A 24,560-nucleotide genomic window follows, 5' to 3' on the forward strand; every position below is an offset into this window, starting at 1 on the left:
TCCAAACATGTTAAGCTATAGAAATGCAGTTAGGGCATCCAAACAACCTTTTCCGTAGTGATGCCCTGCAATAACCAAGTGATTAAGACATTCTAATGCAGGGGTGGGCAAACTTTTTGGCCCGAGGGCCACATTGGGGTGCAAAACTGTATGGAGGGCCAGGCAGGGAAGGCTGTGCCCCCCCAAACAGCCTGGCCCCTGCCTCCTATCCGCCCCCTCACACTTCCCAGCGCCCTCAGAACATCCCTCGCATCCCCCCCCGACTCCTTGTCCCCTGACCGCCCCCTCCCAAGACCCCACCCCTAACCACCCCCCAGAACTCCACCCCCTATCTAACCCCCCTCCCCACCCCCTGACTGCCCCCACCCCAGAACCTCTGCCCTATCCAACTGCCCCCTGTTCCCCGTCCCTTGACCGCCCCCTCCTGGGACCGCCCCCCTGGGAACCTACTCCCTATCCAACCGCCCCCTGCTCCCTGACTGCCCCCCAGGACCCCCTGCCCCTTATCCAATCCCCCGGCCCCCTTACCATGCTGCTCAGAACAGCATTTCTGAGAGCTGTGCGGAAGCCAGACATGCTGATGCGCTGCCCTGCATGAGCGCGCAGCCCCGCCGCCCAGAGCACTGACCGCAAAGCAGCATGGCTGCAGGGGAGGGGGCTAGCCTCCCGGGCCAGGAACTCCAGGGCTGGGCAGGATGGTCCTGCGGGCTAGAAGTGGCCTGCAGGCCGTAGTTTATCCACCTCTCTTCTCGTGTTTGTGGTCCCAGATTAGAAGAAATTTAGTTTTAAAGAGACACTAGATTTTTTTGTTTGTTTTCCCCACTCGTTGTGTCACTACATGACAAAGTTAAGGTTGCTTACATGCTCTAACTGTGGATTTCCATGCCTTAGCATGAACGTAGGTGGGAGCAGATGGAGCGCACACACACGGAGATGGAGTTCCCATCCTGGTATGCTGACTTTCCCTGCATATCTATAGTCCCTGCCCCTGGTTCCCACAGCAAAGAGACACACCATCGCCTCTTATACTTTAGTTAGAGTTAGCAAGAAGTACCTGCCACTTTAACTTAGCAATAATTACCCTGCATCTTTATACAGAATTCAAGCATCTGACATCAGGATATCTCAACAAATGCCTTGTGTCTCTCTACAAGATCGTTAAGGCAGCCACATTGTTACAATGGGTGTTAGGGACAGTTCTAAGTTAAAAGTCTTTGTGAAGTTGGGTGCAACAAATTTAAAATCTGAGTGAATCACTGATATTTATTTACTAAGTTAAAAATTTACCAAGTAGTTGCCTTCATGAATAATATACACTGGGTGCCTGGAGAGCTTCAAATTTGAACACTAAAGCTTTCATTCTAGGAACAACAGTAATTCAAAAAAAAGCTTACTATTCAGGATTTACACCCGCAGTGTACAGCCATAACATCTGGTGCACAACTACACAAATAAACTTGAATTTTTTGCCTTAAATTGCTACTTTCAGTTCCCTCACAGGGGGGAAAAAAAAAAAAAGAGAGAGAGAGACAGGACAGAGTGATAGGTAAAGGCATTTCTAATGCATGCTCCTCTGCCATTTGTCAGCCGGGATGATAGCCGTCATGTAGCTGTATGGCAGAGGTAACTGATATATTATAATGGTCTGATCAAGACTTTTTTATCTATACTTTAAAGCAAATAAGTACAGAATATGGAAGCATGCAGTATGTGAAAGAGGAAATATAGTACAACAGCCCTACTTCTGAGCACTGGCCCAATGGGGCTGCATTTAATTTACACTGTACTGAAATCTGAGGTTCAAAATAGTCTCCAAGCTCTTGTATGTTGGGTTTAAGTTCCAGTCCTACATAATGTTGGTTCAATGCTACTGTCGTATCACAGGAGAATTCTGTTCTTTTAACTCATAAGTGCAGTGAGATTAGGTTTTACTGGTAAGAAGACCTGAAACTGGTTAAGAGCTAATCTTTCAGAAGTGAAACCTGCTATTAAATCATCCTGAACCCAGACCTCATAATGGATGTGTATGTGTGTGTCACTCTCTTTCTGGTCAGTTTTTCTCTCACCTTAGCATGTCACATTCTGGCTTTTAAGTATCTAGGGGAGCATAACGGATGAAGGTTGCCTGCTTGGTGGGATGAAAGCTCCCATTGAATTGGATGTTAAGGAAACAAACGCTCATGAAACCAGAAAACTAAGGATAATCAATGTGTTGTAGGAACTGGTATAAACAGTTCCACTGTAGCAGAAAGTCTTCCAAAAAGAGCATGCTAAAATTAAGGGGGAAAAGTTGTCAGACAGTTGACTGTGTGTGTAAATCAGAGACAATATTTTTTTATTACTAATGCATTAAATATAGCAGTGTGTTTCAGATAGGTCTGCTGCTGAAAATATTAATGTATTTGGTTTGGATTGGCAAAAAATATCATTAAGGAAGTAGTATTTCTTGCTACCCTGGTATTAAAATACCTTAAGATATCACTAAGAAAAATGTACATTACATCAATTAATTGACATATCAGTAGGATACTGTGAATATGTAAATCTGAAGCTTTATCATCTGACTGAGGGTATGTCTACATTGCCATTAGACAATCACAGCTGGCCTGTGCCAGCTGAGTCAGGCTCACAGGACTTGGGCTAAGGGCTCTTTAACTGCAGTGTAGATGTTAAGGCCTGGGCTGCAGCCCAGGCCCTAGGACCCTGCAAGATGGTCAGGTCCCAGAGCCTGGGCTGCAGCCCAGGCCCTAACATCAAGAACATAAGAACAGCCAGACTGGGTCACACCAAAGGTCCATCCAGCCCGGTGTTCTGTCTTCCAACAGTGGCCAATGGCAGATGCCCCAAAGGGAATGAACAGACAGGTTATCATCAAGTGATCCATGCCCTGTCACCCAATCCCAGCTTCTGGCAAACAGAGGCTAGGGACACCATTCCTTTCTGTCCTGGCTAATGGCCATTGATGGACCTATCTTCCATGAATCTATCAAGCTCCCTTTTGAACCCCGTTATAGTACTGGCCTTCAGTACTACACCAGCGGTTCTCAACTGGGGGTCCATGGTCCCCTGGGGGTCTGCAAGGCGTTTTAAGGGGCTCATGGGGCCCCATGGCTGAAACCCAGAGTGCTAGGGCCTCCCGGGGCTGATGCCAGGAGTGGGGGGGCTGAAACCCCAATTCCAGGAGCCCCCCATGGGGCTGAAGCCAGGAGGTGCGGGGCTGAATCCCAGAGCCCCAAGCCCTGATGATCCCTGTGGGGCAGAGTTGGGAATGTTGCCCCCCCCCCACAGACTACAGCACAAGAGCATGGCAGTCCCGGGGGCAGCTCCACACCTCCCCCCGCATCTCCTGTGTGCCCCCCCGGCCCGCAGGAAGGTCGGAGACGGGAAGCCGGAGCCATGCCGTGCGGGACAGCTGCTGCTCTGGCTGCTGCCATGGAGCAGACAGTGGCAGTGTTCCCTCGTCTCCTTCTGGTGCCCTGGGTTGAACTGCTCCTCAGATCCCAGCCCCCTTTGCTCCCATAGAAGCAGCCAGTAAGAGCCACCAGGCAGGGGAGACCCCGCTCCTTGGCTGGCAGATCCTTCTGGGAACAGAGACTGTAGGGGAGCCCTCCCAGCACACAGCCTCTAGTACTCTCTCCGTACACCCTGAGCTACACCCTCCGTGCACCCACAACCATCCCGTGTGCACACAGCCCCTAGATACCCCCTTTCCCCAACCCAGACAGGCTGGGTGGCCTGCTGAGGTGAGTCAAGGGATGGAGGTGGCAATCCCTCCCTGGACCCAGCCTGTGGAGATGACTTGAGCCCTTCTGACCCCTGCACCCCCCCCCCCAAATAGAAGTCAAACTACGCCTATGCCAAAGCCCCTGCCCTGAGCCCCTGTCTCCTCCCCCGTCCCTGCTGGGCCCTGGAGTTTTTATAGCATGTTAAAGGGGGGCCCTCAGAGGGAAAACGGTTGAGAACCCTGGTCTACACTGCAGTTAAACAGGCCCTTAGCCTGAGCCCATGAGCCCAAGTCAGTTGGCACAGGCCAGCTATGAGTATCAAATGGAAATGTAGATATACCCTGAGAGAAGACTGGCTAGAAAGATTGACTCAACTTTTCAATATGCATATAGTAAAAATGAGTTCTGAAGACCTCTAGATCATCAACAAACTCAAGAGCATGAAATCATAAGTTTGAGAGACATTAATTTTTTTCCCCTCTTGAAAAATTGTGTGGATGTTAGTTCTGAATCCCAAATTGAGAGTTATGGTTTGGCAGAGGGCTGTGTGTTGTGTGCGTTAAAAGAAACTGTAGTACATTGGGTGCATTGATAATTAAATCAGATAATTGAAAATTTGTTTATTGAAATGTCATGGCAAAATATAGCCAGGTTTACAGCTCTCCTGTGGTTACCTAACTGATTTTAGTGCCATCCAGTGTTTCATTTATGTAAGCAGGAAAACTGAGTGGAATATATAGTTCTATATTAAGCTATTAGAGTACTCAGAGTTCTACAGCAATCTCTGCCTATCCTTTAATAAAAAGGACAAGGTGGGTGAGGTATATCTTTTATTGGACCTACTTCTGCTGGTGAGAGAGAAGCTTTTGACTTAAACAGTGCTCTTCTTCAGGTTTATGTAAACTTGAAAGCTTCCGTCTCTCACCAACAGAAGTTGGCCTAATAAAAGATATTACTTCATCCACCTTGTGTCTCTCTCATCCTAGGATCAGTATGGTTGCAGCAACACTGTGTATGCTCTAATAGTTGTTTACAGTGTTGTTGTAGACATATTGGTCAGGATATGAGAGAGACAAGATAGGTGAGGCAATATTAGGCATGACGAGCAGGTGAAGCTTGAAAGCTTGTCCCTTCCATCAAAGAAGTTGGTCCAATAAAAGATATTAGCTCTTATGCTTTAATACACATTTCACAGACTGATGTGCCATCTAGTGTTAATTCTCTGCATGCACAACAAAATATTTTTCCACATAGCAAGCAAAATTATAGTATATATCATCTTCTGTTTTGCTTAAGGACCCATCATCGGTTGGCTGGCTAACCTTTATGATGCCATTTAGATTCATGTATCAATAGGGCCATGAACTTCTGTCATTGTGGATTAATTTATGCTAGCCTTCTGAGTAGCACATTTCGGTAAATAGCACAGTCTCGGAGATATTAAACTCTTGGGGGTGTATTCTTCCCTCCATTACTTACAACAGAGTAACAAGTGAGTCCAATATAGTAGCTGCTGAGATGTATGTGTGAGATTTCGTGCATTCAAATGTCACAGCTAATACAAGATGGACTGCTATCCAGAAAAAGTTTTTTAAAAATACTAGTAGTGTTTACAAAAAAAAATGGATCCTTGTGTTAATACAGGCTGTACTGTTTTGCATAGAAGATCTTTAGACTAAGGTCACCTCAATTAGCAGCTTTATTCTGTTTAATCTGGATAAGAAAATTAGAAAACATGGAATCTTACCATTAGTGTAATAATTGATACTTCTAAAATACTGGTCACGCTGTTTGGATTTATAGTTTGATAACCCAGCATTCTTTTACAGAGAGGAAGCAAGTTGAGTGCACAAGTAGATTTTTTCTCCCTAGATTTTATCTTACCCATGATCCTGTAAAATTATTCTTCATTAAAACAACTAAAAAAATAATTCCTCTCTCCTTTCAGACAAAGACTGAAAGAAAGGTGTGACTTGAAACGAAGTAGAAAAATTGCTGCCTCAGGCCCTGAGTGAGCAAATTACTTAAACACATGCTTAAGTGTTCTGGTGAACTAGGGCCATGTCTGTCTTCTGCAGCACACTGCAACATGAGACTGTCAGTGAGTCGGAGACCCAGTGGACTCTCATGACGCAGAGATTCTTGAGTTGCATGCACATAATGTAAACTGATCGGCGTCTATCAATGATCCATCTCAAATTATAAATGAACTTCAAATTCCAGTGATCAGAATTACACTGACCACAGATTTCATCAACATCAGACTTCCCTTTGAAATAATTCAAGATGTGTAAATTAAAATACTACCTGGAATGTTGCCCTCCCTTCTTCCTATGGCTGTGACTGACCTCTGCAAGCACTTGGATCAGTCAGAGATCCATCCTTCATTTAAAGAATAAAAAACTTTGGTCACTTTCAAAAGAAAGACCTGACCTGGCCTTCCCTTCCTAGGAACCAACACTTTCCTGTCACAGGCAATTCTCAATTTTCATGCTAGCTTTAACTTTAAAACAGCTCCTTCAATTTGATAATTCCTCAGTAGATTCATACTAGCTCCCGCATAGTATCAAGATAATTAAATCATCAATGAAAGTTTTGAAAACTCAACAGACTTTCCTCATATAATTCTCACAGGTTAGATGGGGCACTACATTTCTACGCACAATCTGTCAGTGTAGGCTGTTACTAAGAGATGCTTATGACCTTCAAAGGCAACCTCTCATTGTGCATTGTGGGCTTGATCCTATAAGGACCAAGTACCTCATGCAAGATGCTGATGCCTCAAACTCCCGTTGCCTTCACCATTTGTAGGATAAATTTAATACCTTGCAGGAGCAGGCTTTATGGTCTATTTGAACATCACCTTCTGTATTTGATTGTTGGTTAGTGAAGCTCTTCTAGATATGAGGCTACTTTGGCATCTTGGAAGATGTTTAGGAACCTACTTTATTAACTATAAGGAGAAGAAATACAAAAAATGGTTCATTTTTTTTCTTTTCTCATACAGTAAGTGACTTGTTCATCTGCCATTCTCATTGATAGAGAGGAGAGATAGAGAAAATGGGGTAACTCACTGTGGCAAGAGTCTGTCATTTCCAATACTGCAGCAGCAGAACTCATTTCCCTCATTATCTAAGATCTGAAATTAACTTAATTTTATAGCCCTCTCCAGTAATCAGAGTAGAGCAGGTTGGAAGCAGCTTGGTTTTGTGGGCTGGCATGCAAACCCATCTGGAATGGGGAAGATTATAGGTACTTGTCAGTCAAATATAAACTCCTGTTGATTCCCATTGGTAAATACTGTTCATGCAGAGGGATTGGGGGAAAGGGTGCCTGCCATGGTGAGTAATCTTATTATATTTGCAAATATTTTATTCCAACCCACTATATTAGATGACAGCAACTGTTGAAATAACGGGGCTAAATGGATAAGACTAAATGTTATCCATGTCAGAAAAACACAATAATCTCATCTAAACATTTGAGCCACACAGTATAAATCGGGAAAAATAAACATCAGTTAAACTAGTGTAGGAATCTGCTGCTCTGAGTTTTTATCAGGTTTATTGCTTTTCCTTTAATTCATTGAACACCTTAACTCTAAATGGAATAATACAGGGCTTAAAATTCCGTATAGTAAGATTCCTCTGAGGAGGTGACAGATGTGGAGATGGAAATGGAATTTTGTTTGGTTAATTTTTGCAGGGAAATTATAAACAGTGGATTATGAGACTATAGTCTTGCATATGCTTTTAAGGAAGAGATGCAGTTTTTGGAAGAGAATTTTTCAAACTGGCTTTTGAAATTACTTTACAAGTTGGATATGCAACTGTTTGTGTGCAAAAGAAACCAGCTATACCAGGATCACAAATCCTGTGGGTATAGATACTTCAAAGTATCACACTTTGCACACAAGTTGCATTTTGTGTTCATAAATATATATTTTGTGTATTCAAAATTTGAGGTTTGGGGTGGTGTATGCAATTTTAGTGGCTGGTTTTGAAAATTTGGTTCTTTTTAATACAAATTTGTTTAATTATTTAGTGCCAAATAATTTTCTGGTGTAAACAGAACTCCTCCATTGACTTCAACAGAGCTGCTCCACTTTACACCAGCAGATAATTTGTTCTCTTTGGGCTCAGTCCTAAGAGGTGACAAGCAGCTTCATTTGTCATTCATGATGTGAGTTAAGGACACTCAGCATAACAGTAGTCACTGAGGTTGGTGGATATTTAACCCATGTTATGTGAGAGAGGTATTAATCGTTTGTAGTCCTAATCTGCATCAGGTGATTGGGGCCAGGAGGAGCAAAGACAATTCTCTTACCAGTAAAAAGAAAAGGAGTACTTGTGGCACCTTAGAGACTAACCAATTTATTTGAGCATGAGCTTTCGTGAGCTACAGCTCACTTCATCAGATGTTTACCGTGGAAACTGCAGCAGACTTTATATACACACAGAAATCATGAAACAATACCTCCTCCCACCCCACTGTCCTGCTGGTAATAGCTTATCTAAAGTGATCAACAGGTGGGCCATTTCCAGCACAAATCCAGGTTTTCTCACCCTCCACCCCCCCACACAAATTCACTCTCCTGCTGGTGCTAGCCCATCCAAAGTGACAACTCTTTACATAATCAAGTCGGGCTATTTCCTGCATAGATCAAGGCCACTAGCCGTCACCTCCAGCCCCCAACTAAAACCCCTCCAACGCATTATTAAGGATCTACAACCTATCCTAAAGGATGACCCAACACTCTCACAAGTCTTGGGAGACAGGCCAGTCCTTGCCTACAGACAGCCCCGCAACCTGAAGCAAATACTCACCAACAACCACATACCACACAACAGAACCACTAACCCAGGAACTTATCCTTGCAACAAAGCCCGTTGCCAATTGTGCCCACATATCTATTCAGGGGACACCATCACAGGGCCTAATAACATCAGCCACACTATCAGAGGCTCGTTCACCTGCACATCCACCAATGTGATCTATGCCATCATGTGCCAGCAATGCCCCTCTGCCATGTACATTGGTCAAACTGGACAGTCTCTACGTAAAAGAATAAATGGACACAAATCAGATGTCAAGAATTATAACATTCATAAACCAGTCGGAGAACACTTCAATCTCTCTGGTCACGCAATCACAGACATGAAGGTCGCTATCTTAAAACAAAAAAACTTCAAATCCAGACTCCAGCGAGAAACTGCTGAATTGGAATTCATTTGCAAATTGGATACTATTAATTTAGGCTTAAATAGAGACTGGGAGTGGCTAAGTCATTATGCAAGGTAGCCTGTTTCCTCTTGCTTTTTCCTACCCCCCCCCCCCCGAATGTTCTGGTTTAACTTGGATTTAAACCTGGAGAATGGTCAGTTTAGATGAGCTATTACCAGCAGGAGAGTGAGTTTGTGTGTGTATGGGGGTGGGGGGGATGTGAGAAAACCTTGATCTATGCAGGAAATAGCCCGACTTGATTATGTAAAGAGTTGTCACTTTGGATGGGCTAGCACCAGCAGGAGAGTGAATTTGTGTGGGGGGGTGGAGGGTGAGAAAACCTGGATTTGTGCTGGAAATGGCCCACCTGTTGATCACTTTAGATAAGCTATTACCAGCAGGACAGTGGGGTGGGAGGAGGTATTGTTTCATGATTTCTGTGTGTATATAAAGTCTGCTGCAGTTTCCACGGTAAACATCTGATGAAGTGAGCTGTAGCTCACGAAAGCTCATGCTCAAATAAATTGGTTAGTCTCTAAGGTGCCACAAGTACTCCTTTTCTTTTTGCGAATACAGACTAACACGGCTGTTCCTCTGAAACCTCTCTTACCAGTGTATTTCTTACACTTAGGACCTTTCAAAATGAGGGCCTTAGAGCTGCTACTTATATGGGAAGAAAATAAATGTGAAGCCTCTCATGGCTGGAGTTCATCTTTCATTCTTCACTTCTTTGGGTAGTTCTGTTTCATTTTGAGAAGACGTTTGTCATTTAGATTGGCCTGATGCAGTACACATCTCATGTTCATGATGGCTCCAGGGGAACAGTAATTGTAGACCTATATACTCTAACATATATAGTTAAGTACAGTAAACATGCCCCCTATTCCAGGGGCTGTATAGTGGAACAGCACAGAGCTATTTATGCAGTTCCAAATGGAACCTCCTTACACGGGGGTATTTAATGGTGGCCGTTTCCCCTGGACTTATGGCCCATTTGTGCTAGTGGAGCACTGTCCTCTTTTGAGGCTGCTGCAGAGATTGTAGGTGTATTTGTGTGTGCATACTGGTGGGATGGAATGTAAAATTAGAACATCTTTTAGAGAGACTGGAGAAAAAAATAAGGTTTAAATGAGGGAGCTCACTAACTTGCAGTCCTCAGTCAACACGTTGCACAGCTAGTAAGGGTATGGTTCATCCTGGATATTATGCAGTATTAAAACTATAACAACAACAAATTACGTTGGCTACAAGTGTGCAAGAGATTATTGTAACGGTCACTTATTTACACACTTCTCTAATAGATTATTATACACAAATGATGTATGGGGTCCTGTTCTCAAGCTTGGGTGCCTAGTTAGGTACCTAAATCTATATACAGATCCCCACTGCAGGCCAAGATTTTCACAATGGTGGTGTGATTTTGGGTGCCCAGCTTGAGACTCTTCAAAGAAGCCTGATTTTTTTTTCCAGATACTGTCTGAAAAACAGGCCCCTTTAAGGTGTCTTAAATTGGACACCCGTAGTTACTAGCTGCTTTTGAAAAATTTGGCACTAAGTGTTTATTTTGAAATTTAAATCAACATTTCAGTGTCTAAATGGCTTTAATAGATGTTTTAATACAGATTTAGAAGTCTAACTTTAGATACCGATATTTGAAAACTGGGCTTATGAACTTTTAAATAACAAATTTTGTGTAGTATATACATATTAGCCAGTTCTACCACTATTGTTGCATTAAACTTTGATGTATCTGAGTCAGTAAGCTAAATCTCAGTGCTTTTGGGGTGTTCTGTGAGATGGCTTACAACTTTAAGAACACAAGTGGGCTTCCCATTTGCATTTCAAGGAATAGGATGCCAGCCTTTCATTTTATTAGTTTAAAGCACTCTCCATTGTTGATGCAGATGTCTTGAATTACCCGTTAATATCTAGGTTAATTCTGCAAAATAAAAAGCTTATGTATCAAACATGAAAATATCTTCTTTAATATTAAGAACAATAAAAGTTCAACAAAAGTTGTGGTCAGTATTTAAAAGAAGGTGGTGGAAAGTGGGAAAGTCAGATTTCTTGAATGCTACCAGATTTCAAACACCAATTTGTCTGTCTTTTACCTATATTTAACCACCTCTGTGCTGTGTACCTTTTTTTAATTTCAAAGCCTATGGGGGTGTCAGCTCTTGAAACACTCGACTGGGGTGTAAAGGTTAGATCACATCAATTTACTCAAAATGTCATGCCTGTTACTATACACTGAAGTAAAAATAACCCGAACAAAGGACCTGCCGAGGGAATTGAAAGAGCGAAGTAAAATATACAATTCATTCTGCTATGGCCTAGAATGGTACAGGCTACAGCAACAAGCCACTCATTATATCTAATTCGGAAAACACTTCAGAATGCTAGATGGAAGCTTTGTAACTTGCTGCCAAGATTGCTATAGCCATGTCTGCATGGCCCAGTAAATGCATATGTCTGAGGGCTTGTGTAAACACAGAGATTGCACTAAAATGGTGATGTTAAACTAGTGTAATAGTGTACACACACACAAGGTTGCATCAGTTTATACCTGGCATATATAGGTGCAAGCTAAACCTAGGAACCAGGTTTAAACTGAGTTTACCCCTCAGACTTGCACTGGTTTGATATTAGACCTTTAGTAGTTAGGCCTGGTTTACACAAAAATTTTAACTCATTTACTGACATATAATTCTCCATTCCATCTGCTATAAGTAGGGTTGCAAGGCATATGGTTTTCAACCGGAAGGCCCGATTGAAAAGGGATCCTGGCATCTCCAGTCAGCACTGCTGACTGGGCTGTTAAAAGTCTGGTTGGCTGCCCGCAGCGGGACAGGCAGGCTGCCTGCCCGCCTCCACGTGGCTCCCAGAAAGCTGCCAGCATCTCCCTGAGGCTCCTAGGCTTAGAGGTGGCCACAGGATCTCCGCACACTACTCCCTCCCACTCAGCGCCAGCTCCACAGCTTCATGGGAACCACAGTCAATGGGAGCTGCAGAGTTGACACCTGCAGGCAGGGGCAGTGTGCAGAGCCGCCTGACTGTGCCTCCGCCTAGGAGACAGATGGGAGTGCCGGCAGCTTTCTGGGAGCTGCCTGAGGTAAGCACCACCCAGAGCCTGCACCCCAAACCTCCTCCCATGCCCCAACCCCCTGCCCCAGCCCAGAGCTACCTCCTGCATCACAAACGCCTCATCCCCAGCCCTACCCCTAGACAGAGCCCTCACCCCCTGCCCCTGCCCCAGCCTCAACCCCCTCCTGCACCCTGAACCCCTAATTTTTGGTCCCACTCCGGAGCCTGCACCCCAGTCCAGAGCTTGTACCCCCTCCTACACCTCAACCCCATGCCCCAGCCCAGAGCCCCCTCCTGTACACTTGACCCCTCATTTCTGGCCTCACTGCAGAGCCAGCACCCCCAGCCCAGAGCCCATACCTCCTCCCACACCCCAACCCCCTGCCCCAGCCTGGAGCCCCCTCCCACACTCCAAACCCCTTGGCCCCAACCCCCAGACCAGAACCCCTTCTTGCACCCCAGAGCCCGCAGCCCCTCCAACGCCGCAGCCCTAAGCCCCGTCCTGCACCCAAACTCTCTTCCAGAGCCCCCACTCCCCAGCCCTGAGCCCCTTCCTGCACTCTGAACCCCTGGGTCCCAGCCCAGAGCCCTCTCCTGCATCCCGAACCCATCATCCGTGGCCCCACACCCCCAGATGGAGCCCTCACTCCCTCTCACACTCCAACCCCCTGCCCCAATTTGGTGAAAATGAGCGAGTGAGCAAGGGTTGGGGAGAGCGAGTGACAGAGGGTGGGGGGATGGAGTGAGCAGGAGGGCTTCGGAGAAGGGGCGGGCAGGGACGGGGCAAGAGTGTTTCTATTTCTGCAAATAGAAAGTTGGTAACCCTATTTATAAGGCAGTCTGGTAGTGCAGCCAGGCTGTGACATAGCACTTCTCATAGTGTAACAACCAAATGGCATCTAGCCGCCTGCTTTTAGACCACTGGTTCTCAACAAGGGGTACGCGTACGTAGAGGTCTTCTAGGGGCTACATCAACTCATCTAGATATTTGCCTCGTACAACAGGCTACATAAAAAGTACTAGCGAAATCAGTACAAACTAAAAGTTCATACAATGACTTTATACTGCTCTATTTACTATACACAGAAATGAAGTACCATATTTATATTCCAATTGATTAGTTTTATAATTATATGGTAAAAATGAGAAAGTAAGAAATTTTTCAATAATAATGTGCTGTGACATTCTTGTATTTTTAGGTCTGATTTTTATAAGCAAGTAGTTTTTAAGTGAGGTGAATCTTGGGGATATGCAAGACAAATCAGACTCCTGAAAGTGGTACAGTAGGCTAGAAGGATTGAGAGCCTCTGTTTTAGACCATCTGAACTCAGGCTGGATCTACCCTTTGAGCGGATCATACTGTTGCCAAAGGTGGTACAATTCAGTGGTAGAAACATAAATAGCTATCTAGTGCCCTCTCCTTTCCTCCTGTGCGGCTACTTCCCCTCTACAGAATAGCTGGCTGAAACTGTTTGGACGGAGGCTGTATCTGCATTTAAAATGCTACAACGGCACAAGTTCTCCCATTGCTGCAGGTAATCCGCCTCCCTAAGAGGTGGAAGCTAGATCGATGGACGAATTTTTCTGTTGACCTAGCACTGGGTCTATACCAGGAGTTAGGTCAGCTTAACTGTGTCTCCTCTGGGTTTGGATTTTTCACACCCCTGAGAAATGTAGCTTTGCCCGTGTAACTTTTCAGTGTTGACCAGTCTTGAGACTAGACCAAGCAGAGCATGAGGCCCTATTAGAGCACTCATCCTGGAGACCCAGTTTAATGCCTCTTTCTTCCAGTGAGGAAAGATTCCACCTCTTCTATTGCCTCATGTGGAGATGAGGGAAAGAATCTCCCAAGCATTATGGGGCTGTGTGTGTGCATGTGCATGTGTTGGGATGCAGTATGTGTGTGGCTGTGTGCTTAAGCGATACAGATGTGAGAGCAGGAAGGGATCCAGGGGAAAGGAAAGAAGGAATCTGTGATTGAAGAGGAAGAGATAAAAGAACATGTTATGGGGGAAAGACAGAGGGGTGAGACAAACAGAAATTGTATGCTGTATAAATAACTTGGAGGGGGAAACAAAGGAGGAAAAATTGCACCAAGATATCCAATGGAAAGGAAAAAGGAGTAAGGGGCTGGGGAGGAGAGCCCCAACCCAAAGGGGAATGTTGCACATGAAAAGCAGTATTGCTTTATGGAATTGTAAATGAAATGGACAATCAAAGGCAAAACATTGCATAGATAGATTGGAGGATGGGGTATATAAGACTGACGCTTGCCTATGGCACCAAAATGCTTATGATCAGCCGTGACCTATAGTATGCAGGTCAAGAAATGTAGGGCTTGTCATATCTTATTGCTTAATTTTTGCCTATTAATACTATGAAGAACTAGTTTCTATAGCAGTATTTCTACTGCAGACTCAAGGCTAGATGCATAACTAGATGCAGAAAATAAAAAATACACACACTCTGTAGAGACCACAACATTTGCTTTGGATCTGTTCCTGTCCCTGGTAATTATGTACTGTAATTTTTAGCAAAAAACCCCCACATTTCAGTATTTATTTAAGACCCAAAGGTTGGACATCTCAGAATTGTTGGTTAATTTTATAATCAGCTGTATGGACTGGTTGGTTTCAAAAGATGTTTATAACTTTTCAGGGGAAAAGATATGCTGTGTGTGCACAAAGCATGGTTTACAAATTTGAAATTTCTCACTCGTTATTACCTAGGTTTGCACTTAAATTGCCTATGTGTGAGTTACCTCTAAAAATAGGATGGCAGTGCTGACACAGCTTAAGTTATTGTACAGTAGAACGAACTGCACTGTTAAAATGGAGAACTAACAGGTACCATGGTCACCATTATAAGCATTTTAGTTGGCTTTGTTACTATGTAGCTTTACCACGGTATGTATGGTACCCTCAACACTAGCTGTAGGGCATATTGTGACGTTATCTAGTTGCAAAAGCTAAAATGTAATATCTTTAAGGGTAACAACTGTAAATTCCATTGAGAGGTTCTAGTGACACCATGAGAGCTAAGTGTATTTAACTAGTGTTGGCACAAATATAAGGGTGATTATGTGCAAAAAAAGTGTAGAAAAGTAATCAAAAATGCAAAATCTGTATTTTTTAAAAAAGATAGCTTGATAAGGTAAAAATAGATCATATGACCACCTTGTTTTTCTCGTTGGCATTGTATTTAGCACACTTCAGCCAACTTCTACGTGAACTGGATTCTGGGGGCTTTAAAGAAGTGGAGCTGTATTAATATAGTCCTATATCTAGTTCCTCCAACTTCACCAGTACTCTCAAAAATGTACTTATCATTCTTATAGCAATACTGCTACCATCTGGAAGCAGCCAGCCTGGACCAGATGAGCCTGATCCAGCCTGGATCATTCTTCCAAATTCTAAATGAACAGCTATTCTCCAGCAGATTCAGCAATACAGGAGTGCATCATTTCCCTCAAGGTGAATTTAGTTATATGGTTAATTTTTAATGCAGTTTTGCAATGTCTGGACATGAGAGTGATATCACTAAACAGTTTTGGATGTGTAAGAGTGTATCATATTGCATTCATTACTACTTCACTCAATCATACACTGCATTTCATACAAGGACAGGAAAAAAATTACAGAAAAAAACAATCTGTATGAATTTCATAGGGTCCTGTACCACTTTGTTTCTGAATTTGGCAAGGCTCTGTTAAAGTATTTTATGCTGTATTTCAGTACTATAGTTTATAAAATAAGCAGTAGACAGGCTGGGAACTTGTTGAAGTAGCTCCTTAACTTGTTTTGGCATAGAGCAATCACCACATGATATGGAATGCTTTAGCATTGATATCACCATTTTCCACACTTGTAAAACCGTATGTACCAATTTTTAAGTCATGCAGTTGTGAGAGAACCACACTTTTCAAGTAGTGGAGACAGTTGGCTTTTGGCCGCATACCTCACAACTTCACATCCTGGGTGTATATATAATCTAACAGCAGCCTTGCATCCTGTTTACTCAATATACAATGAAAAGTTTTAGCCCCATTGAAATCCAACGGTAATCCTCCAGAGGACCAGGATCTGGCCCATATTCTGTGTGACAGCACTTTACTTTAATTATCATGGATTGTATAAATAAGTAAAATATAGAGTAACTTAGACCACTGAAGCGGCGTTTCTTAAAGCCAAATCCTGCAGTGGGACTACTTCATCAGTAAGAATTGGCTTTTAAAAATCAAACTTCCTGTGTGGATTTAGCTGCATCAGTAAAATGGTAAGAAGTTCTCGTTTCCTAGTGCTGTTGGTTTTCATCTGTGATCAAGGTTCTACAAAATAGCAGTAAATGCCATTGTTTTATTCATTGCACACATCATAGTTTGCCCAACTTTTTCACCGAGGGACCATTTGGTAGGAGTTCTTCCTATCTACCACTACCCTTTTCCAGTAACTCATCCCCCTCACTGCTTTGTTCTCAAAAGGTTTAATTCTGAAAACTGAAAGGACGACTTTGTTGGGCCATTGTCCCTAGCTGAGAACTACTGCTCTAGATAATTAATACCGATTGGTGAATCTCAAAAGGTTGCAAGGTTCAGCAAAAAATAAGCACCTAGAAGTTAGTCATATCCCTTGGTTCTACAAAACAGGCTTTACTCATGAGATTTTTGGTAATTTGGTTTTTGGTAATACTAGTTGGACTGCAATTAAAAAGAGCAGCCTTATTCAAGGTATTAGCACTTCCTGTTCTGATCCTAGCCAGATCCCAGAAGTGCATGGAAATGAAAACATACAGTAAGGTAGAGGACAGAAGGGAGGAAGGGCACTGAATTTTTTGCATCTTAGAAAATGCTGATTTCGGATTTGGTTGGAATTTTATGAAGGTTAAAAACATCTCTGTCTGAACTTGTTTACTCTTCCCTTGCAATGAACAGCTTTAATCATACTAGTGCTGTATCTCTGTTACAGCACGTGTTCTGGCTAATTCAGTAGCAGCAAAGTGCTTCGGTAGTGTAGAAACGTTGATGACCAGGAAAATGTGATGCCACCAATTGTGGAATCCTTAAATGATTAAATGGATTTTCTGGCTACCATAATTATGGAAGCTCTGAAAAATGAAAAATAACTAACAAATAATAGTGATCCTTCTGTACTGCATGAAAGGTAAAATGCAGTTAATACGCCTGGTTGGATTGGTAGTACAGATGTTGTGTTTTAATTGTGGAGTGTATAACATGTAAGGATGGGATTGTCTATTTCAGTAGCTGGATTTTTAAAGGACCCAGAAGAGAAACATGACTGCAGAACTAAAGGGACAAAGCATGAGAAATATAAGCCTGGTAGGTTATTGAATTACTAGTTTTCAGACTTGACTGTATGAGGAGGAGAAGAGGGGATATCATTCATTACACTACAAAGGATATACCTTGTAAAATGCCTGATTCCTTTGTATTTGAACCTCTGTGGAATGTAAAAGGAACCATAGTTACTGAAGAGTAAAAGTCTGAAACAAAACCCCAGACCCAAACTGAGGACCCTGATCTGAACTTACTACCTAATGAACATACACTAGATATGTTAGTTCCCAGATTCAAACCCTTCTGAACATAGGGGCTTAAAATACTAGCTCCAAACCCAAACCTTCCTGAATGTGAGGTGATGTTTCACCCTGCTCTGCACACATTCTAGAAATGGTTCAAATCTACCACCTTTCTGGATTTTTAATCCATTTTTTAAAAATGAATATGAGTTTAAGAAAGTCCAGTGTGGATTTTTCTAGAATTGTTTCATCCAGGATCCCTCTGTCCCTACTTAATTCCTTCTGCTTCAGCCTTTTATTCTCCTGGATTGGAGTAAATAGGACTCTAATCATGCTGCCAGGATGAGCCAGCAAAATAGTTCAGCATCTCTCTGCCAGGTCCTAGTATCAGAGGCACAGATTTTACAGAGGTAGTCAACCCGAGATTTGAACTGAGACCCAGGATTTAGACCTAGCCCTAAACCAATATCCTAGCTCTAACTTTTTCTTTAAGTTAATGCCCTTGCTTGTGTCCGTACATCAATATTGCAAATTTTATTTTTTCTCCTCTCATTAACAAAAACAATGTGATCTGTACTAGGTCAAAATTTCCATCTCCTCAGTGTATTTTGGCAAGTTTATAGCTTGTATTCTCGTGTTAGGCTGCCTGGATGGGAAGGTATAAAGCCCAGGGACAAGAGCAGTCTCAGCATTCAGTGGCTGGAATAGGAGGTACAAAATTGCACCAGGCTTTGCCTTTGGTTTGACAGCTGGATTTCTTCCTGTCCAGAACCCTCACGTAATTCTCCACAAACCACAGAGATTTTGGTTGGGAAGACTAAGATTCGTGTGTTTATGATTTCCATCCCCACTGTCATGAAGTCTTTAGATATGTTTTCCATTCCATTATTTGTTTTTTTTTCCCTTGGGAAAATATTTTTAGTCAAGAGATTACTTGTAGCACTGGCTCTTTGATATACAAAGAATCTTTCCATATGCTGCTTCTCTGAGTGCCAGGAAAACCAAATGAGAGGAAATTGCTCTTGATAAAAATTGCCTTCATAGCCAGTACTAATGTCTTCGGTTTTGCTCAAGGAAGCATTAAGCACTCTTTCTTCACATACCAATCAAAAAGACATGCTATATACTTTTCCTGACTGCACATGTCATTAATTTAAATCTTCCTACAGCTATTCTGGTAACTCAGCTGGTAGGCCAATTTGAGGCATATGTGAGTATTCTTGCACCACTGACTAAAGTTATATTGCAGTAGCTATGTATTCACTCTGGATTGGGCCTAGGGTGTAGATTAAGATGCGGTAACAATGGCGACTAAGAATGTATCTTTGAATGTTGGCTTAAATTTTCAGAGCCTTCCTCTGAAATAGCATCTGTAGAGTTTGTGCATGTAAATGGTTGCATGTGAAAAACTCAGTATTTGTGCCTGTGCCTATATATTTTGACCTGATTTGTATATGTAAATGAATATGTGTATGTGCAAAACTAGTAGGTACAACTTTCGAAACCAAAAATTTTGCCTACTAATGACCTAAATTCTAGGATTTGGGCAGTCTCAGAAAATTCCTCTATCCAGTGTACTTCAGCAGCAGCTGAAATTAGCGGAGATTATTAAAGTAACAGTGTAGATTTAAAAAGTCTGGGAGTCCGTAACATTTTGCCATGGGTAGCCAGGTGGTTTAGAATACAGGTGCAGGAATTGGCAGACCTGATTTTATACCTAGTTGGACTAAAGATGAACTGATGTTAAAATATTTGATTTTGACATGTAATAGTAGTTTTTGCAACTGACTCTCACCTTCTGTGGGTACTTTGACGTCAGTCTCTTAAACATTTATTTTGAAAACTCTGCAGTTTACTCTTAAAAGTGACACCAGTGCCAAGCTGTGCTGTAAATGCATAATCAGAATGTCTTATTTTAAACAATTTAGAAACTCTCAAAATTCATTAATTTAGAACTGCTCCTAGGCAGATTTCGACTACCCTAAGGGAAGTATTTTGGCAATTTGTACTGCCCTGTGCACAAAGTTGTGGCTAAATTTCACCATCTACCGGTTATCTCTAGATGGGATGATGTTTTTGATATTGCATTAGTGGCAAGGTATGCTTTCTACCATCTTCAGCTAGCCAGGAAAACACACCCTGTCCTCTGAGATGAGGACCTGGCCTATATGATCCACACATTCAACTCCAGATGAGACTTCTGCAGTATCTGGAGATGAATGAACCCATCACCAGGAAACTGAAATTTGTGTAGTGTGTAGCAGCACACTTATTAGCCAACAAAGGCAGAAGTAGCAGATTACTGTCATTCCTATTCAAGGTATGAGTGTTTCTGTGATGATCGCTGTGATATCTAGTACAACTAGCATTTCACCAGGCATCTCACAAGCATGATGGAGAGGAGATCTAAAATTAATCAGTAATCTGAAAAGTAGACCTGACAATCTAATAAATTCTTGGAATTACACTCCTCCAAATAATCCAGTCCTGTAATCAGTTAATTGAATAACTAACTAGTCCCTTTATTAATAGAATACTATGGGTGTACAAACATTCTGTCTCTGCTCTAGAATCCTAGGTACACTGTAAAATGAGACAGATTTACCATAGGGAAAAAAAGAGGGCTCCTGGGACTTAATAGGTGTTTATAATGAAAACCTGAAATATGTATTTATAGAGCACCCTAGTCATATAATGAATTAAAGCTAGGAATAGTTTACATTTCTATAGTGCCTTCTAACAAAGAGTGTCAAAGGGCTTGGGTACAAGGACATTAATGGCAGCAAAGATGTTTAAATACTGTGAAGGATTTTGCTTAAACCAACAAAAATGAGTATCGTAAGTTCCGATTTATGTATAAATCTCACTGCTAGCTAGGTGCTGCAACTCATTCATTGCTGAGAAGACCCTATACCATTCATGTAATCTGAATTGAGTTAGAGGGGCCTGTCATAGTGGGGACAATTCTTCATTTGTTGGTGTTTGTCTCTTCGTATCAGACCCAGGGCATTATTTTAGCCCAGCTTTCTGCACTTAGTCCTATGTGCCTCAGTAAGATATTCTTAGTTTTATTTTTTCTAAGTCACTCTCTCTTGCCATTCAAACACCTCCTACATCTTAATATCTACTCCAGTTGGTGCAGCCTGAACACTGGAGATCTAGCTAGCAGTGCCTATTGGTGAGATCACTCACCTTCCTTACCTCTCCCCTTTGTCAGCATCAGACATTCCATGGCAAGAATATAAAATGAGTGTGGTGCTCCAGCTGCTTCAGTTTCTTCCCCCGCAGTCCCAGGTTCTTTGTTAAGTAGGACTCTGAGGAAGTAGAGAAAGGTAGACAGGGAGTGTGAATATGCAGAGTCCATCTCAAAAACTCTAGTTACAGGTAAATAAACTTCATTTCTTCGTGTCCTCTGTGTATTTCCTGTCGTGGGATAGTCTAACAAGTTAATAACTAACCCAGGATGGCGGGATATGGAGTCCTAACTAAACAATGATTAGAGGACTGTCTTGCCAGTTTGCATCTGACCCAGACGCTAAGTCTAATAAATAGTGCTTACTAAGAGTTCAGATTGTATTCCATGTTGCTGCTCTACAAATTTCTATTATAGGAATATCATAAAAGTCATAGTCTTAGCCCTGGTAGAATGTACTTTAACTCCTTTGGGAAGAGGGACACATTTTAACTTAATAGCTTCTTGAAGACATTATCTGTCTAACCTACCAGGAAAGTATTTGCACTGTGTCTAAAAATATCCAGTTGTTTTGGCTAATTATTTTTTAAATGTGAATGTAGTGCTAATGAAAATTGCCAGATTAATAGCTGTGTCACCTGAAGTCCTCTGTTTGTACACAAGAAAAATACAGCCATGGCAGTGGCAGAGAGTTTCCCCATGCTGTCCCACCAACATTCCGCTACCCTGATCTAGAATGACCACTGCTCGGGGTGCTGAGTTAGTTCCATCTCCATAGCCAATGTAATCAGTGATCTCCCATCAAGACTGTCAACAGCACCAAATGCAGTGGTGGCTTTTTGATCTGAAAAAAAATATTAATACGAAAGAAATATCTGCTTGGTTTGGTTTTAGACTTAATTTTGCTTGAACTAGTTCAAGCTTCCATCAAATTGACGTTCCGTATAATGAGGGGAAATAATTGGATTCATTGCTTGAAAGTTGCAGGTAAGATTTGCTTGCAGTACTTTGGGTTACAGTCAAATCGGTAGGAAACTGAAGAAAATGTTGGGATTATAACTAATTTCTTGCAGAAAATGCAGGGAGAAAACAGGCAAAAATGAAGAGAAATGAGGAAGAAAATGTACGGAGAATGCTGCCTCCATCCTGTCTCTTCTTTGGTAGTATTTAAAATCCTGTCTAAATTAAAATTCTTAAAATGATCTTTAATAAATTTTAAAAAAGTTTGAAATAGACAGAAGTGTTGTTACTGTCCTTGTTCCATTTAATTTCCATTTCTACATGCTGGGACGCGGATATTTAAAGGAGAACCTGCATGCTTAGGGTTTAATTCTGAAAGATATTGAGCACTCTGTCCTCAGTCCAGCCACACCTATAAACACTGGGGTTGCTCATGCGTTTGGCTGGATTAAGGCCAGGGTGCTCAGAACCTTGAATGATGGAGCCCTTACATTTCATTCTACCCTTTCCTCTTCTTTGCCCTCTCTCCTGTCCCTTATCCCAATACATTTTTTCTTCTTCCTCTCTTCTTAACTTCTCTCCACATTCTGTTTTATCCCCTCCCAAGTTTGTTGCTACTCCTCTTAGACCTACCTTAAATGTGATAGGGAAGGAATTTACTTACACAAACCATGTGTATAATACTAATAACTAATCAGCTAACCTGCCTCACCTGCTTCCCATAAAACTGCAGGTTGTGTTTATATCCTGTTCATATCCTTCAGACATTTTTTATGGAGTATTGATTATTTTCATCCACCCATCAAAGTTTATCTTTACTAAGCATGGTAACCTCTAATCCCCTTGTTAAGTTTTCCATCATGGTCTCCTAATAGACCTTCACTTGTTCTAAATAGCTCTAAAGCTACCTGAAAAAACTAAGTGAAGTGACAAATGAAAAACTGAAAAACAAAAGTTCTGCATAATGAGTGAAATTCTCCTGCCTCATAGAGGCAACATGTAGGCACCATTTAGGTTCCGAAAATATGAGTCAAGTGTTGAGTAAATGTTGTGCTGGCCCTCTGCATGAGTGGAATTTCATGCCCTAGTAGAGAGGCCCTATACAAGGCCATATTAAGTGATGAACAAGAATACTTTCTGCCGTATTGTTATAGCTGTATTGGTCCCAAGATGCTAGAGACACAATGTGGGTGAGGTAATATATTTTATTGGTGAGGATATTACCTCATCCACCTCGTCTCGCAAACAAGGATATTGTGAACTGTCTGCAGGAGCTGGGCATATACAGTTAGGGTGAAATTCACCCCAGTGAAAACAAGTATGTCGAATTCAGTAGGACTACCCAGCTTGGCATCTGCAAGAATGTTTGCAGGAGCAGGGTCTTAGATAGGTCAGAAGCCGAATCATTAGTAGATTAGTGTCACTATGAATTTGTTTTTAAACTAGATATGAAAGCCTTCATATGTCATATCTCCATATTCATGTGATGTACGTCTAATGTCTTTATACCTGTATATCATGCTTGAGGGATTGCAGTTCTACATTGTAATGAAACCCCAAGTTTCTTTCAGGTTTCTACACTACTAAAAGAACTTGTAGAGATTGACACCCAGGTTTTAATGCAAATGCCACTAGCTTCAGTAGACCTAATCAGTGATAACGATGTTATGGACCATAATACGATGCATACATTTGAAGGTAGGGAATATCAAATTTTTTAATATTAGTTCCATTTTCTAGGGATTCAGAAAGGTTATATGAAATATTAACTATATGGGTTTATTTTTCAACAGTTGGACAAGAGAAAGCAAACAGAATGAGCTGGAATGTATAGGCAGCATGAATAAAACCCGCAAAGGAGGAGGAGGAGATGGTTAGAATAATGGAAGAACTTGACAATGTACCTTGAAAACAATTGGATAAACTTAACATATCAATGGGTGAGTGAGGCTCCTCCTCAGCATTGGCCCAGATAAAAATATGTTAATTTGGATGAAGGAAGGAAGGTTAGTTTGGATTCTGCTTATATTTAATGTCTTATATTTGACAATATTAGACATGGTTGGCAGGCTTTGTTGAAAAGTGGCCCAGAATCCAGTTAACATCAGGAATTTGCTGTCATCTCATTAGAATCCACTCAATTTAACACTGAACTGGGCAAGCTAAACATTTAAGAGCCTCCCTGCAAATTACCTGATGTGAATAAACGCAAGAGTCTATTTTAAATCATTCTCAGTCCATGCATGTCACAAAACTTAAGATAATAATTAAAATGGAAGGAGTGCTCAGTAATACTGAAATGAGTCACTTGTACCAGACGTTTTAATTGACCATCATTACACAAGGTACATCCTTGCCTGGTTTATCTGTATGACATGTTTCAGTGATTAAATTCTAGCTAGACTTGTAACAAATATTTACCAATGGCTTATACATCATATTTTCCATCTGATATAGTTCCATGTCTTTTAACAAATGTGTGTTATGGAAGGCTTTTCTTAATCCAAATTAAGAAATTTGACTGTAATTAGTCTTGGCAAATTTGATTTTTTTTTAATAATTTTGACAGATAATATCAATTATTTTTAAGAATTGTTTTCTAATTTTATCAATTTAAATGTTCACAGTTCTGGGAATTTACGGGGGGTGTCTGACAGTAATTAGTTAATGACAGTAGATGTTGAGATGCAAAAAGTTAAAGCTATGTAACTTTTAAAACACAAACTGTCAACATATGTAAAAATATACAAATAAAAAAGCTTAAAGCAAACTCTAGTAAGTTCTCAAGCAGCATTTTTCTTACTTTGCCTATTTGTAAATTTTTTTATCATCAATAGAAA

General features: G+C 41.7%; 1 protein-coding gene across 4 annotated transcripts in view; it reads left to right on the forward strand.

Annotated features, from left to right (window-relative positions):
- LOC144929165 (uncharacterized) overlaps positions 1 to 24,560 on the forward strand; it is a 180,488-nt gene that overhangs the window by 103,710 nt on the left and 52,218 nt on the right. The window contains exons 3-4 of one of the 4 annotated variants that reach the window (XR_013634468.1): positions 23,292 to 23,418; positions 23,514 to 24,152. The exons of 2 other annotated variants lie outside the window; for them this stretch is intronic. Coding sequence is in view for 1 of the 2 variants with exons in the window: in XM_078848098.1 (XP_078704224.1) it covers positions 15,370 to 15,505; positions 17,290 to 17,367 (214 nt within the window). In the remaining variant the exon portion in view is untranslated. Of the gene's footprint in view, positions 1 to 15,369; positions 15,506 to 17,289; positions 17,368 to 23,291; positions 23,419 to 23,513; positions 24,153 to 24,560 lie in introns of those variants that run through there. One more of the 4 variants, XM_078848098.1, reaches the window with a different exon arrangement.

Source organism: Lepidochelys kempii, chromosome 12 (genome assembly GCF_965140285.1).
Source record: "Lepidochelys kempii isolate rLepKem1 chromosome 12, rLepKem1.hap1, whole genome shotgun sequence".
NCBI lineage: Eukaryota > Metazoa > Chordata > Testudines > Cheloniidae > Lepidochelys > Lepidochelys kempii.